Here is a 16,959-nt window from a genome sequence, read left to right as displayed (position 1 = left end):
TTTATTAACGAGGATGAATAAAGTCGACGAGTGTTTTCAAGCATTTATGTTCCTTGGAGGCACATTTTTTTTTTAAGTGTGAAAAGGGCACATAGCCAAATGCGAATCCCAACTATGGATTGCGCACTGATTGCGTGGTTTGAAGGCCTACCCCTACGAAACGCTCATATATAATTACTCGTCATCATCAGTCATAGCATCAACCAGTGTTTGTTGCCCCACAGACGTTTATAGTGGACACTTCGGGCACTTCTTCTCTTCGACATATGACGAATGAATGCGTAGTGCGCTCTTCGCAACAGTATGAGCACTCTATAGGAGCGTTTAGAGCGGCCCACCTCACGCACATAGGCGTTCTTTTGCACATCGCTTGGTTTAGGGGCTCACCGTGAAGCGAAGTATGGAAAGTGAATGAGACTAGACTAGTGGAGCTGGTCTACGCTATCTCGTTCCGCTCCTAAATGAGCCATGACACCAAGTTTTCGATCAAATGGCGGGTTAAATCCTTGATTGTTGACCAATAAGATGGCGAAATTTTAGAACATTTGGTCGCGCTTTTTTTTTGCTATTACACTTTTACAGACACACGATAGGCCATAGTGCCGGGCAACAGTGGCGCACTCGTGAGGCCTGACGTAATTAACAGCTAGCTGTGCCATGACCTCCGAGATTGCGGGCACGCGGCCTGTTTGAAGACACCCACCACGCGCCCGCAATCTCGGAGGCCATGGCTGTGCGATTGTCTTCATTCCGGCAAATGATATTGTTCCGCCGTTGGCTGCAAGTGAAATCGATACATTGGCGCTTTCTCCTGCTTAGCACTGAAACTGAACGATTTGCGGTGGCTGAAACCGTGGTAGCAGAAGACAGCCCCACTCCTTGTGTACGTAACGTCACAGGCGCCATGGCAGAAGTGCGGTCGCCAGCGGTGGGCGGGACACACAGCCGACGACAGCTGTGGCCTGTTTCGCACTGAAAAATATAATCGATGCTCTACTTCTGACAACGTTATGGCCCCTTTGAATGTGAAGTTTAGGCAGCCTCCAAGGTTTTACAGTGAAAGCTGTTAATACCTCACAACAAAGGTCGCTTGCCTCATCGTAATTGTTCATCATCGCCAGTGCCTCTAACCAGTATCACACGAAATAAAAAATATTAAAAACGACACGGTGGGTTTCGAACTCCAGTCCCCTGCGTGTCAGCCCAAAACTATGCTGCAGAAGTACGCCGGTGCTTGGAAGTTCGTTGCAAACTTGCCTTAGGCAGGCTTGATGTCGGGAAAGAAACTCCGTTATATAGTATGAGCAATAAAGCATTTTAGTATAACAAAGGAACAACCAGGCGTCACGAAATGTGAATAGCGTAACGAGTATATCATCCGATGCTCCAACCCATTACAAAAGCTTGTTCTTGATTACCTACAATTGGGGCACCTACCCACTTCAGGCATAAATGTTCATCATCGTTAGCCACTGCATAAAAATCTTTACTAAATTTCTTGCAAGTGTGTTTCGGATTCTCCGAAGATTGACGAAGGATATCATAATGAATGTCGGCCCACTACACAAAAATTATGATTATATATGGCATAGTGGGTACCCAGCAAGCGTGCTTGTAGCAGTTACCCAAATACTGTTTGAAAAAGGCTCTGGAGGGGAACCTACGACCTACGAAGGTCGTAGGTTCGATTCCTGCTCACAGCTGGTAGTAATTTTTTCATCCACTTTTCTTTCTTCTTTCTTCTTACTTACATTCCATTGGTTCTAATAACTTCCCCTGTACATTCCTTGGCATTACTGTCTGTTAGATCTCATTATTGTGTCAAAAACACGGAGAAACTTATATATATATATATATATATATATATATATATATATATATATATATATATATATATATATATATATATATATATATACCTAGAGAGAGAGTGAGTGAGTGAGTGAGAGAAAGAGAAGCTTCGTTGATTGAGACTGTTACTGTTGAGCCAGTGTTATATCTTCGCGATGCACAATGATAAATGACAAAGTTATTTAAACAGCACATCTCGAGACATCCTACAAGCTCGTGGGTTTCGAAGAGTTGTTAAAAAAATGCATACCCCACCGCACAGTGGTGATTGCACCATTTAGCTAAGTCTCTGATCCACTTGTCGCATTTTTTTTTTCTGCAGCTCGTGACGAGACACGAGACGTACTTCATGAACTTGACCGAAGCAAACCAAGATGGCGGAGAGCCTCAGTGGAGACTAGAATACAGCACCGACGATTTAGGCCTGGATCATGCAGGGTACGAGGACTGGGACGCACTCATTCGCACTATGGAGACCAACCAGACCCGGTTCGACCAATATGTTCGGTAAGTGCAGCTGATGCTGTGTACAGTATGCATGTGCGACACCTGCCCTCGTGGTTTTGGATGTTCGAGGTTTCATTCTGCGACCTCTAAATTATAATAGCTGCGACAGAACCAAAATTGAAAAGCGGACATAAATTTCACCACATAAATCTGTCACAAACACATCGTCGAGAACATGTTGCTATCACGAATGTAGTTGTCCTCCATCAATGTCTAACAACGATCACCGTAAGTTGGCCAAGAATATTCTTTGGCCCTACCACGGTGATCTAGTGGCTAAAGTAGTCGGCTGTGATGGCTGCAATTTTGATGCAGGCGAAAATTCTGAAGACCCATGAGTTCAGATTTGGGTGCACGTTAAAAAAAAAACAGGTGGTCGAAATTTCCGGAGCCCTCCACTATGACCTCCCTCATAATCATATGGTGGTTTTGGGACGTTCAACCTCACATATCATCATCATCATCTTCTTCTTCTTCTTCTTCTTCATTATAATCATCATCATCATCATTATCGTCATCATCATCAAGAATATTTCTTGCTTCTTATTCATTGGCTCGCCTACAGTTCCTTTCTTCCCTGCATATGGGTAGAAATTTCACCTGCCAGTATACTTGACACTTCCGTACTCCTGGCCGCAAGAATAACTTCACAGTTTAAGAAATTCCCAGATTACTTGCTTCGCTTACTAAAGGTTCCTTATGAACGAGCTCATGGTATTGCTGTTCACAATCTAATATACGGCTTTGGAGGCGCCAGTGGAACTGAAAACATTCGTGATTTCTCTTTATAACTACATCGCTACTGAAAATAGTTGTAGCGTTTTGTATACCATTATAAACGTTGCAGGCAGTCAGTCTTGAAAGTTCTGCAAATGCAGCAAATCATAACAGCCTGCAGCTAAGCCTATTGTGTGGCAGCTGTTAACATTGTCTGCACCCGCTCCTATAGGTGGCATTTCTAACCAGCTTTAAAACTTTGGTGTGATCATGAACATCATGAATAGCTTAAGAAGCATGTTGTCCTCTCTTTCTAACTTTTCATGTCGTTAACTTGGTGACAAGGCGAGCATTAAATTGTGGCGCCACAGTTGTTTTCGAGCACGTGAAGTTATCGCTTAGGAAAGGTGGTCAATTGTCTAATCGTACAACTTTCGAATGAAGAACCACCTTCATGTCAAGGATAGCTATAACCCCACTTACTTCATTTAAAGGGCATGTCATCATTCTGGAACATCGTAGCCAGAAAAGATTTAGTACTATCATACATCATATTTTTTTTCAGTTCATTTATGTGAACAAAAAAAATTTGTTGACCCTTCAAATTTCTCGCAAGATTGTTCTGGCAATACAACCTTGTTCAGTTTCCAGTTATTTTCATTACTTCGCTTTTCTTTCAACTAAACATCTTAAATTCTATGCCAACTGCGCCAACTTCTCTACGTGACCAGAAGTGACCAGCCCATTATAGCGGCAGCTCTTGCTTTATACATGTGATTTTTTTCTTCATCAGCTAGTGTAGATTACAAATGTACGGTAGCTAAATTAATATACTTTTTAATCAAAAATAAAAATAATGAGAACTGATCAGCTTTGGTATTAAGCCTCTTTATATATAATCACGGGCACACGCAAGGTTCCTATTCAAGGGGGGGGGGGGGAAAGCGACAAAGGTTATTCACAGTGCTCCCCCTTCCCGTCAAGTAAATGTACGGCGCAGACTTCGCGCACCCCTCCTGCTGTTAAGAACCATTGCGGCATTCCGTAGAACTGACTTCCAATGCCGTCCACTCTTCAATCATATGCAGATCTAAAACAACACGCGTTGGCTCACTCTTAGCGCTATATTTTGTAGTTTATCAATGTTAAACCTACAAACTTTCTGCTCCTTCGCTCGTTGGGTTGCCCCGATCAGCTTGTACTTAGGCCTTTATTCCGTCCGCAAGCTTTACGTCAGTGCCATTCGGACATCTGGTGGCAGTTCTGTTATTCGCAATACAGTCTGAATATTGTTACGGATGTGATGGGTTTATTTACACTGAAAAATGTCAGCGCTTTACCGTCACTGCCGAATCACCATCGCCCGAGAGCGTCCGATCTCTTCTTCTTTCTCGCTCTTTTAGTCCGCGTTACATTTTCCTCCGGGCAATACGAAGCTCACCAATCAGAAGCGATCGGTTGTTGTAGGGCTTCAATCAGGCAATGTGCACAATTAGCGTCTTGCGCGAACGCCGGTTCTGAGCTGTCACTTTCGCAACAGCGTAAGTGATGTCACTTAGACACTGAGTAATGACGAATGGTCCTGAGTACTTAGAAAGAAACTTCTGGCAAAGTCCCTTCTTTCGAACAGGCGTCCACAGCCAGACCAAATCACCTGTAGCGAAAGTCACGGGCGGGTGTTTTGCGTCGTAACGGTCTTTCCCGCGGGCGTGGGCGGAAAGAGTTTGGAGCCGAGCAAGTCGACGAGCTTCTTCGGCGCGACACAAAGTCTGCGCGACACTGGCGTTTTCGTTCGTCGAAAAAAAAAGTATGGTGTCAAGGAAACTTTGGGGATGACGAGCATAGAGAAGAAATAGAGCCGTATAACCCATGACTTCGTGCTTCGCGGCATTAAAGGCGTATGTAACAAAAGGTAATACGGCATCCCAGTTCTTGTGATCCACTGCGAGGTACATTGAAAGCATGTTGATGATGGTACGATTAGTGCGCTCAGTGAGGCCGTTGGTCTGAGAGTGGTATGGCGTGGAATGGCAATACTGACACCCACAAAGCCGTAGCAACTCTTCGACAGCGTCAGCGGTAAACTGTCGGCCGCGATCACTTATCACCACACGAGGGGCCCCGTGACGAAGTATGATCGAGTGTAGAAGAAACCGTGACACATCATATGATGTGGCTGAAGCAACCACCATCGTTTCAGTATACCGCGTCAGGTAATCTACGCACACAACAATCCAGCGGCGGCCGGTGGTAGACTTGGGGAAAGGGCCCAGTAAATCTATGCCGACTTTTTCGAATGGTGATGTCGGTGGCTTAACTGGCTGCAGTGGGCCGGCCAATGGTGTGGTAGGTTGTTTGTGGCGTTGGCAGACATCACAACTTGCGACGTAGGGCTTGGTGGTCTTCAAGAGTCGAGGCCGGTAAAAACGTTGTCGGGTACGGTGAAGCGTTCGCGCAAATCCAAGGTGCCCAGACGTGATGTCATCGTGCATGGCTTGGAATACCGCAAGACGCAGGCATTCTGGCACGACGAGGAGTAGTGTGGAACCATGGCTGGAGTAATTCTTGTGATATAGTAGGGCGTCATGAATCACGAATAGCGTGGCGCGTTTAGAGCTACGAGCCACATCAATCATTGGTTTCAGCGAAGGGTCACGCTGTTGCTCGTGACGGAAGACGTCCAAATTTGGGAAGTTGGATAACATTGCGGCCAGGTAGTTGTCGAAATCATCATCAGCATCCACAGTCGGAGATGGAAGATGAGATAAGCAGTCGGCATCTGCGTGACATCGACCGCTCTTGTAGGTAACAGAATAATTATATTCTTGAAGCCGTAAGGCCCAGCGAGCCAACCTACCAGCTGGGTCACGTAGTCCGACAAGCCAACAAAGCGAATGATAATCTGTGACGATCTTGAACTGCCGGCCGTACAAATAAGGTCTGAACTTTTGGACGGCGAAAACAACTGCAAGACATTCCAGTTTGGTGACCATATAATTCCTCTCCGCTTTATTCAAAGTATGACTTGCATACGCCACGACGTGCTGGCGGCTGTCGTGATACTGAACTAGCACGGCACCAACACCGATACCACTAGCATCTGTATGCAGTTCCGTGAATGCCTCCGGGTCGAAATGGTGCAAGAGGGGCCCGAAAGTAAGCAAATACTTCAGCTGCTCGAAAACAGCCTCACACTCAACGGTTCATCGGAATGGGGAGTTCTTGCGGAGCAACTCTGTCAGGGGATGAGCAAGCTGGGCGAAGTCTTTGATAAACCGACGAAAATAAGAATACAGGCCCACGAAGCTATGGAGATCCTTCACAGACGTCGGTTGCTTGAAGTCTCGGACAGCACTGATTTTGTGCGGGTCTGGTCGTATACCGTCCCTGTCGACTAGATATCCAAGCACAAGGGCTTGACGCTCACCAAAATTACACTTATTTGCGTTTAAAATGAGACAAGCTTGTTTGACGCAATCTAAAACAACGCTAAGCCGATGGTTGTGCTCGTGAAATGTCTTGCCAAAAATAATTACATCATCGAGATAACACATACATATCTCCCATTTGAGACCGCAAAGGATGGAGTCCATGAATAGCTCGAAGGTAGCTGGGGCATTGCATAAGCCAAACGGCATAACGTGGAATTCAAATAACCCATCAGGCGTGACAAAAGCAGTCTTCTCTTTGTCAGACGAATGCATTGGTATTTGCCAGTATCCAGACCTTAGGTGACGGACGAAAAGTATGCGGCCGAGTGCAGACAATCAACAGCATCGTCGATGCGTGGTAGCGGATACACGTCTTTCTTTGTGACGGCGTTGAGACGGCGGGAGTCTACACAAAATCGCCAAGAGTTGTCTTTCTTTTTTACCAATATAACAGGAACTGCCGTGGGACTGCTTGACTCTTGAATAACATCTTTTTGCAGCATGTCGTTGACTTGATCGGCGATCACTTGCCTCTCTGACGGGGATACGCGATAGGGTTTTCGGCGTATCGGTGTAGCACCTCCCGTGTTGATGCGGGGGTGCATACGGGATTCGGGCAACATGAAACAACGTCCGATCTCTTCTTCCTCGCTCTTTCAGTCCGCGTTACAATATGTTAATTACGCAATGAATCTTTCGCGTTCACGTGTGAATGGGTTCCGTCATTCACACTCTCTCTTAACACATCGTTCAAAAGAAGAAAGTGCCCTGGTAGTGGCATTTAGGTTGGAAAACAGCTCGAGCAGCCAACTTCTCGACTTTTCCGTATGATCCACTGAAAAAGAACATTGTCTCCATAACTTCAATAACAGCACTATGTTTGTTGGTATTCACGTACATTTCCTTCTTCTGTCCACAAACCGACAGGCATCCGTGAGCTTTACGTAAGTCTTTGGAGTGCCTCTGACAAGCAGATTTTACACCTAGAAAAGCTTCTCCGTCTTCCCTGCTGGCGCTGCTGTTGACGTTCATATACATGCTGCAGCGGTTGTGAATAGAGTATAATTCCCCAATGCGACAGGGACTGTGATTCGCAGTACCACCTGGCATCCACTTGCTTTCGAGGGTAGAAAGGTGCCCCAAACTGCGCTCCAATGTGCATGAAAACAAATATCGAGAAGGTGACTTTTTCATTCTCTTCCATGTTCTACCACCCCCTCCCCTTTCCCACCACGAGCTTTCGTCGTGCTCCCTTGTGTGTCGAAGATGCGCCTGTTCCGTTTGTTTCGTCCTGCGTCTGCTGTAGTACGGGTGACCACAACTTACTCAAGCTACGCAAGCACAGGTTTTTTTGTTTTGTCGCCTTTTAAAATGCACTTGTGCATGGCTAAAATACAGTTAGGATTGATTGATTGCTTGGCTGATTTATTGAATTATTGACTGAATGTTTGATTGACTGATTGATTGACTGATTGATCGATTGATTGATTGATTTCCTAAGCGCGAACCACTTTTTCATTCAGGTACACGACGCGTCGCGAAGGTGAGGAGACCAGGTGCGACGACGAGTGTCGCGAGCTACATCTGTGCCGCTGGAGAACAGACCGGGCGCACGATTACTCGGCCTGTCCGCGGAACCCTACTGCCACGTGAACAATGCCACTGGGACTCAAGAGAAGCAATCGCAACCTGACGTGTAATTGCGAGCAATGACTATATGCAGCACTGAATCTGATTTCGAAAACTCAATTCCAACTCGCAATTCGAATCTGTTGCAGGTATACAACGTTTTCTAATTACACGACCTAGACTCCTTCGAAGGCTGTGCAGCAACATTGTGATCCGACTATGACAACCACTGTCTGATGGTACTGCACGACAAGCGCATACTAAATCTGAACTTTCATTTGACAAAAACGAGTATATACAAGAAGCAGAACCAGACATGCACCACAGGCAAAAAGTTTTCTGCATCTTGTCCCACGTTATTTCGAGTTATTTTTCCCCACCAGTTACCAACTCACCTAACAGCCTTCAAATTCCTCGTATTATCACGTAACAATAAATGCACATTATTTTCGATAGTATAAGCTGCACACCATCCTCATACGCTCGACGACGAACTTTACACGGAAGACGAAAGCTTTTACACAAAGAGCCATGGTTGGCGTCCAGTGAATTCTCATAACTGCCCTTTTGTTTCGCTAACGCTAGTCGCAGATTTTCGCCCCATTTTTGAGGACACAAAGCGCCCACAGTGGAGTTGTCAGATCCATTTAAACAAGCGCATATTGCACTCGTTTCGCCGGGTCGCTTGTATAAGTCTGCAGTTGCTTGTCGCATTAATTTTTATATAACTTTTTGTTGTTATACTAAATTTCTGGGATATAATTATCTTAGTGATCATCATGTTCATCTTCACTAATACTGAGTTTGTCGAACACTGAGTAGTTGAGTGTTGAACTCAAACATACGCTGGGAGAATATCAACAATCAACGGTAATCAGGCAAACGTACATGCGTGAGTGTATTGATTTTTTCAACTTCGCTTTGTATTTGAGTGAAATTGTTTTATTAAAATAAAAATATTTTAACGGACGAATTCCTTAAACTTCCGCTTCTTTCGCGCTGCTTCATGAAAGTCACGCTGCTAGTTCTTTTTTCTTCTAAGGGGTGGGGGGGTGGGGGGGTCTTTCGTTTTGAGATGAATATGTATTTGTTTGCTCGTGATTGTGTGGCAACTCTGACACACGGGTCATTCGCAAAAAAATTCAAAGCATGACGATATCGCAGAACGCTGAAAAAAAGCTTTTTTTTTTCGGGCTTTGGTTTTGGTTTTGAAGCAGGCCCTCTCTAGCTAAGTTGTAAAGTGGTGAACAGGACGCGAGCTGGCATAGCTTCCTAATGTAAAGCAGAACAAGAAAACGGTGGTGACAAAAGCATTCGTTGCCGCTGTAGAGCACGGAGGCCGAGCCATCTACACGGCACGCGGGTTCTTCTTCACTGTGAGGAGGCACCCTAGCTAGGCAAATGAGAGCCCCTGAAGCGCAATCTTCTTCATCGCGCAGAAGATGATCCGGCGGTGATCGAAAGCAGAGGTGCTGGTCATGATGGTCTCCTACTAAGACACAACGTCAGCCAGTACTGGGGGCTGAAGGAAATGCGAGGAGGATGTGTAGGAAATCTCCCAACTTGCCGCAAAGTATGCATGTAAAGGGGTAATAATTAGGGTATTACGTGTTCAGTAACAGGGAATACGGAGCTGTTCAAGTTTGTAGGCGTCGCCAATGTGGATGCGATTGGATGGGTTTGGAGTGCGTATTCTTTTCGATGGTCCCGATAGCATGATGGAATGTCACGGAAGGAAAGCAAGTGCTCATCGGCCTGTGGAGGGGACTTTGTTTCTAACGCCCGGAATGTGAGACCTCGGACTAGAGAATGAGCCTCCTCGTCGCCAAGGAGGCCGGCATGTGCTGGCGTCCAGATGAGGGTTGTGGAATGCCGGGGCTGCTAGAAGCGTAGTAAGCGAGCAGTTGTGCGGGATATCAAGCCATTGACATGGATCAGAATAGCCGATTTCGAGTTGCTTCCGATTGTGGTGGCGGATGTAGAGATAAGCGCAAGCTCGATGGCTGCATCTTCTGCCTCTGTGGAGGAACTGGTGATGATTGAGCATGACGTTAGAAGTTTTGCTTGTTTCTCAGCTGTACCGCCAGGGTCATGCAGTATCCTTAAATGTATTCCGCTACGCCCACGTAGACCGTGTCATGGTCCTCGCTATACTGTTTCTGGAGGGCCCGAGCCCTTGCCTTTCTGCGTTTGCGTCTCGCATAGAATGCATGTTCTTTGGGACGGAGGTACGTTTTGAACACATTATAAAGTTTTCGTGCCCAATATTCAAGCGCCTCGCGTTCTTGTGTACTTTCCTAGCGGGCGGTGGGCGAGTAGGACAACGCAGGAAAAAACGCAGTGAGCTTGCCACTCGACCGGGGAATACACAACATCGCTAATATATTTTCTCTCTGTATCACTTCGCTTCACTGCTTTGTAATACTCTAACTTTTGTGAGTAAGAACATATAAGCCAACAGGGTCAACACACTTGTGTGGATGTCAGTTAGCGATTGCCAACATCTACCAAATGCTTCTTCTCACAGTGGCCGTGTTTCGCCCAATAGTTCGACATACCGATTTCATGAAGTACCCACGGTTGCTGAGTGAGTGGCTGCGAATTATAGACACCACGAGGCCACAAATTTCCCTTACCGCACGGGTCATCTTTACTGCCGCAGGGTGCCTTCGAGACTTAGTCTATGAAGCTGAGTGTACATTTTAAGCGTTGCCTTTGCAGCGCCTAAAATTTTTTCTTCGATCACGTGAGTGTGGGCTTGCCTGTTCACATATTGGGAAACTTCCAGCTGTTTATTCACACTTTGTTCAAATGAACGGGGGTATATGAAAGAACACAAAACGCCCAGTCGCACTTTTTGTTTGTATAATGACTCGACAAAAAACATTATAAGCGTTCTTCAATTCCTTGTTCGTCGGAGAACAAGAGCGAAAACATCTTCTCTGTGAAGGAATGTCCTCCTAATAAAAACCGCAAATTAGTAGCACAATTGGAGCGCCTATTGCGTCAGTTGTTGATATATATTCGGGGACACTTACGACGCCAGTAGAAACAGCTAAATAATGGCACAATACACTGAATGCGCCATGCATTGCGATATCCAATGAAAGCAATTCGAGAACTGGGCGGCATGAATGCCCTGAAACACCAAAAATGGTGGCAAATAATTACGTTATTACACTGTACAAACATTCGATAGACGGCTAATGTATCATAAATAGGGCTTCCGAGAATTTGAATCCTGTTTGCGAGCATATGGTTTCGTGTTGAAAGTCATGCGTAGGAAATGATCTTCCTCCCATGTATATTCCCTATAAAAATTGCGTAAAATTAAACAAGAGCTGACGCGCAACCAGACACTGCTAACGACGCCACGCAACCATGCGTGCACTATTCTCACTCGGCGCACTTCGTCGGCGTCGTCATCTGGTCGCCGGGACGACACCGAAAGGCGCTCGTGAAGTTGCCACTGGCGGTCGTGTTCCCAGACCGGAGCGGAACGTTACACAGCTCGCTGGCGCCCGGTTCTCCGCAGACGGCGAAGCACCACGACACGAAGAAGAGGCGGTCGTCGGCGCGACGATCGGACCGAACGTCGCCGGAACTAGACGGCACGACGTCGCGGCTGTGGTGCTGCCAGGCGTCGAGGAACGCCTTCCAGAGCGACTCCAGCGAGGCGTTCCTCAGCGCCAGGATCCTGGCGACGGCGCCGGCAGACGCGCTCCAAGAGCTGGCGCTGGCCATCTCCGTCTTGTTCAGGCAGGCGGCGAAGCTGTTGACGAGCATGTCGTACTCTCGGCGGTCGCTGGTTTCGAAGTAGTTGGCCGCGACTAGGGTGGCCAACAGCGATCCAAGTGCGCCATATTTCAGCGGGATCTGCGGATGTGTACACGCGGATCTTCCGTGAATGGGGACACTTGCGTGCGGGGCGTGTCAGAGTTTTTCTCGCAAAAGCATATGCAATCACGTCATACCATACCAGTTTTGCAACATGCCATGTAAACGAAACCAACGCAAGAGCTGCAGGATCATGAAATGTAAATTATGACATTCATGACATACATGCCATGATTTTCATGTTATGACTAGTCAAATATGTTCTTCATATAATAATGTTACGTTATACCAAGTTTGGTATCGATACCATTATCGAAACTGCCAGGTGAGCTAAAAGTAACGAACGAACGAACGAACGAACGAACGAACGAACGAACGAACGAACGAACGAACGAACGAACGAACGAACGAACGAACGAACGAACGAACGAACGAACGAACGAACGAACGAACGAACGAACGAACGAACGAACGAACGAACGAACGAACGAACGAACGAACGAACGAACGAACGAACGAACGAACGAACGAACGAACGAACGAACGAACGAACGAACGAACGAACGAACGAACGAACGAACGAACGAACGAACGAACGAACGAACGAACGAACGAACGAACGAACGAACGAACGAACGAACGAACGAACGAACGAACGAACGAACGAACGAACGAACGAACGAACGAACAGACAGACAGACAGACAGACAGACAGACAGACAGACAGACAGACAGATAGACAGATAGACAGATAGATAGATAGATAGATAGATAGATAGATAGATATATAGATAGATAGATAGATAGATAGATAGATAGATAGATAGATAGATAGATAGATAGATAGATAGATAGATAGATAGATAGATAGATAGGTAGATAGGTAGATAGATAGATAGGTAGATAGATAGATAGATAGATAGATAGATAGATAGATAGATAGATAGATAGATAGATAGATAGATAGATAGATAGATAGATAGATAGATAGATAGATAGATAGATAGATAGATAGATAATCCCAAAGTCGCCGAAGTTCGCTGAGAAATGCTTTGCATTTTAAAAAAGTATGCGTGACTCCTGTCCGGTAGTGCTGACTTTTTGCGTGTACTCTCTTCAAATAGTCGCGTTGACTCTCTTTTGGTTCCCACGGCTCTCCCGCGAAAGTATAACAATTCTCCAAAGAGCGTCTATGTATCTCACTGAAGATATGCGAGCCAATACTCGCAAAATGTATTTTTGTGCATTTATACGCCCATGGTGATTACAGCGTTGGACCAGAACGGCATCAGTGCTGCGATCTGTGTGAAATTTCGTCCACACTGCAGGACTCGTTTTGCACCAGGCCAGTGCTGCTACGCTGGGGGAAGAAGAAAAAAAGAAAGGCAGGGCAGTAAAAAAAAAAAACGCGTGCCCAATTTACGCCTCACTTTTTTTACATTTGTATGTAACTTCACTTTCAATCTCCGATAAAAAAAGCAACAGGTGTTACAGGTAGTTGTTACAGTGCTGCTGCGACTTTCCCCGAGTGCGTCAATGAAGTCAGGGAGCCATCGCAATATACGCTTTCTAAAAAGGCCAGTTTTGAGCGGTGCAGGAGAGATCTACTGACTTGTGCGAAGGTGTGGCATGTGCGCATACTTCTCGAATATTTGCGCATACCTCTGCTCATCATATTTTGATCTTGTTGCCAATTTCCCACCTATTCCCAGCGAGCCAAGTTTTGCCATTTCCTTTCAATAAAGGTCGCTTGCATTTATTCAGTTTACAAAGCAACACCATTGCTTCTTCTGACGTGCCTATGGACGATCGATCGTGCGTTGCGGGTTATGGATCACGAAACTTGCAAGCTATCAGTACCGTTGATCAGTTCCACCTTGACGGCCGTTGTTCGAGCCGACAGTTTGGACACCGACAGGAACAACCATCCCGGCAGGTGATAAGCGAATAGAAGCTTCCCCAATTTCTACCTGCCGCAAGAACTACGCACTGCTCAACCTGTCAACAGGGAGCTTTAGAATAGCGCCCCATGAGCCCTTGTGCTGGGGTCGCTGCCACTGCGCACACGTCGTTACGCGAGTCGCCATTCCCGTTCACGACCCGCCCGCAGAAAATCCGAAATAGCGACTGCGTGTGTGGCCCGCATGCGGCCCCCAAACGCTGGTTTCGAGACTACGGTGTCGCTGCGATTGAGCGTTGCGGTTTGCAGAAGGGCAAACGCTTTTCTAGAACTCATATGGCGCCCGCTATGCCGGCGACGCCCGCAGCTCCTGCAAACGTTATTCCAGAACTCCCTAAAAACTACGAGAGACGGCAAGAGAGTGGGGCGTTTCTCTATATACAAACGGGCTGGGATGCATCTTGTAAGCAAAGTGGGCACCCACCATCGCTTAAAAAAGTAAGAAAAATATTTCACTGCCTTTTTCAGAGTAATTCACCTCTCTTTGAGAGCAAATATAAAATATTGCCACTCGAAAGGGTTATAGCACTTCACCTGAAGTGAGTAACATATCTCTTGGCGAAATAGAGTAGCTAGACTCCTTCGAAAGGAGTAGCCCTACATCTCTAAATAAACAAAGTAGCACAAATAGAGCCAGAAGTGGTCCTTTAAACTGCTTCGGTCAATTTACTGATGCGTAGATTGTAATGGTGACTACACGACAAGCCCCATGAAGTAAAAAAAGTCACAGAGAGAAAAAGTGAGCGAGCGATATTCAAGCCAATGACCTACTCACGCACAACGAGTCCAACATGTTCGCGCAACAACTCTACGTCACACTGACATCTGCATGACCTTATACGGGACATCATACCCCAAAAAATCGGCCCCGTATCTGCATGTAATCTGCAAATGTCGTCGAAAGACGATGTCTTGCGTGTGGAGAGAGTGAACAAGACGTTTATTTGATGTTCTGCGCAAGAAAATCGGTGAATAGTATTCTGGAGGCACTGCGTTAGAGTGCCTCGAGCGTGCAGCGGAGGCGAACGAGCGCATCAAGTCACGTCACACGTGAGACATTAGTGTCATCTGGCAGTTGTCTTAGAAAACAAAGCGCATGGCTCTGAGACGGTTGTGCACGCCCATCTCAGAGGTAAGGTGTAGAACGCAAGGCGACGGTTAGGTGCCACCACCGTTTCGTTTTAGCACAGCTTTGGAAACACTCGCCTTTCCATGCAAGCGTTGCATGGTCAGCGCAACGTGCTAAGCGTTACGGTACTTAAAATTACTTATGTATGCCTTTTTTAGCAAGAGGTGCACATGCAGAATATTGATTGATTGGCATGCGGGGTTTAACGTCCCAAAACCACCATATGATTATGAGAGACGCCGTGGTGGAGGGCTCCGGAAATTTAGACCACCTGTGGTTCTTTAACGTGCACCCAAATCTGAGCAGACGGGCCTACGACATATCCGCCTCCATCGGAATGCCGAATATATACGTGTTGTTATGGTGCCGCAGACATACGCAATAATTGATTTTTATTTGACAATTCCACAAGTATGAACACTGAACCTTGAGCAACATTGATGGGCGCTGCGGATGTAGTCCACCATTTCAAGTACCCGATGCCGTTCAGAGTAACAAACAGACAAATGTACAGACATACAGACACAGACAGACCAAAATTTTTGCGTCGAAGGTCCCGAAGAAAGACTATCGTCTTTAATGATCCTTCACCACGCTTTACACCCAGTCTTCTGAAGCGGTCTTGCGTGATAGCGTTAGGGAGGAACTTACATCCCTGACCGGCCCTGCGCTCGTAGAGGCACCTGCTTCATGGCCCATATCAACTTACACTCAAGTTGCTGTCGCGTCTTCCAGCGACATCAACGAAAAATTTCCGCTACCATCTTACGCGTCCGGCGCTGCCGCTCACCCAGTCTTTTCATTTCCAACGGACCCTTCATTGGCTTACCTGACCGCACCATCTTCAGGTCCTCCTAACGCATTTTACTCACCACCCTGGCGCTCGTATCACCCTGTCTGCTATTACTGCCGGTATTGCGGCCACATATCGCGTTTCTGTCGAAAGTGCCAGCAATATGAACGTATATATGTTATTTTGATGAGAGTTTTTAGCATTTTTGTAATGAGCGAATTCACACAATATATTTAATTAGAACCAAACATCTTTGAATCTCACTTTCCTTTTTGTAGGAGGGGAAACACGTTTAGTTTTATAAATTATGCCACTTGCTGCATTGGCGGCATTTAAAGTGTGCATAACGCACATTTAAATTTCAAAAATGATAATACAGGAGAAGGTTATACGTGATCTTTGCTTTGAAGCATAGGTGAGGCTTCACGGCAGTGCGGATTTCTCCTCGATAGATAGGCGACTTTCTGAAGTATCATGCCTACATTGCAGAAAAAACACCTTTACAAAGTTGTTACTTGCAGTAAGCTAAATCTTCATTCGTTCATTTCGACCACGTAGGAATCTCGAAACCCTTAAATTCACGTCGAATTTTTTGTTATAATATCCGTTCGAATAAGATAAGTTCTCGAATATTTGCGCATACCTCTGACATTTTCATTCTGTGATACGAGAAGAAATTATTTTTTTGCGTCCTTTCAAAGAGCACGTGAAGTGAATTTAGAATTTGGTATATCTTCGCGGTTAACAATGATAGACATCACTGTGGACGATGTAAATTTTTTCGTGATTGTCGCAGCAGGCACTTTAAAATACGCGAAGGAAACGTCCGTCTTGCTCCGCCCACGCGAACGCGCCGAAGGCGAGAGCGTAACAAATGAAATGAGTTACGTCCTCTTTCATACCTTTGACGGAGCCTCCGATAAATTTAACACCACTCACTGACCGGCTGCAGTTGTCTAATTGTTACAGCGCCCGACTGCTGACCCGCGGGCCGCGGAATCGTATTCTGGCCATGGCAGCCGCATTTTCGATGGATGCGAGAATGCTTGAGGCCCACGTACTTAGATTTATGTGCACGTTAAAGAACACGAAGTGACCGAAACTT

The 16,959-nt window shown here is 46.1% G+C and overlaps 1 protein-coding gene across 1 annotated transcript in view; it reads left to right on the top strand.

The window, feature by feature from the left end:
- The window catches only part of LOC142817562 (sphingomyelin phosphodiesterase-like), a 39,608-nt gene extending 31,344 nt beyond the window's left edge, over nt 1–8,264 (top strand). The window contains exons 13-14 of the mRNA XM_075894604.1: nt 2,174–2,358; nt 8,030–8,264. Coding sequence (XP_075750719.1) covers nt 2,174–2,358; nt 8,030–8,159 — 315 coding nt within the window. The 3' untranslated portion in view covers nt 8,160–8,264. The remainder of the gene's footprint in view (nt 1–2,173; nt 2,359–8,029) is intronic.
- Nucleotides 8,265–16,959: the final 8,695 nt, after the last annotated feature.

Source organism: Rhipicephalus microplus, chromosome 5 (assembly GCF_043290135.1).
Source record: "Rhipicephalus microplus isolate Deutch F79 chromosome 5, USDA_Rmic, whole genome shotgun sequence".
NCBI lineage: Eukaryota > Metazoa > Arthropoda > Arachnida > Ixodida > Ixodidae > Rhipicephalus > Rhipicephalus microplus.
Note: the sequence above shows the minus strand (reverse complement) of the source record. Positions and strands in the feature narration are given on the sequence as shown.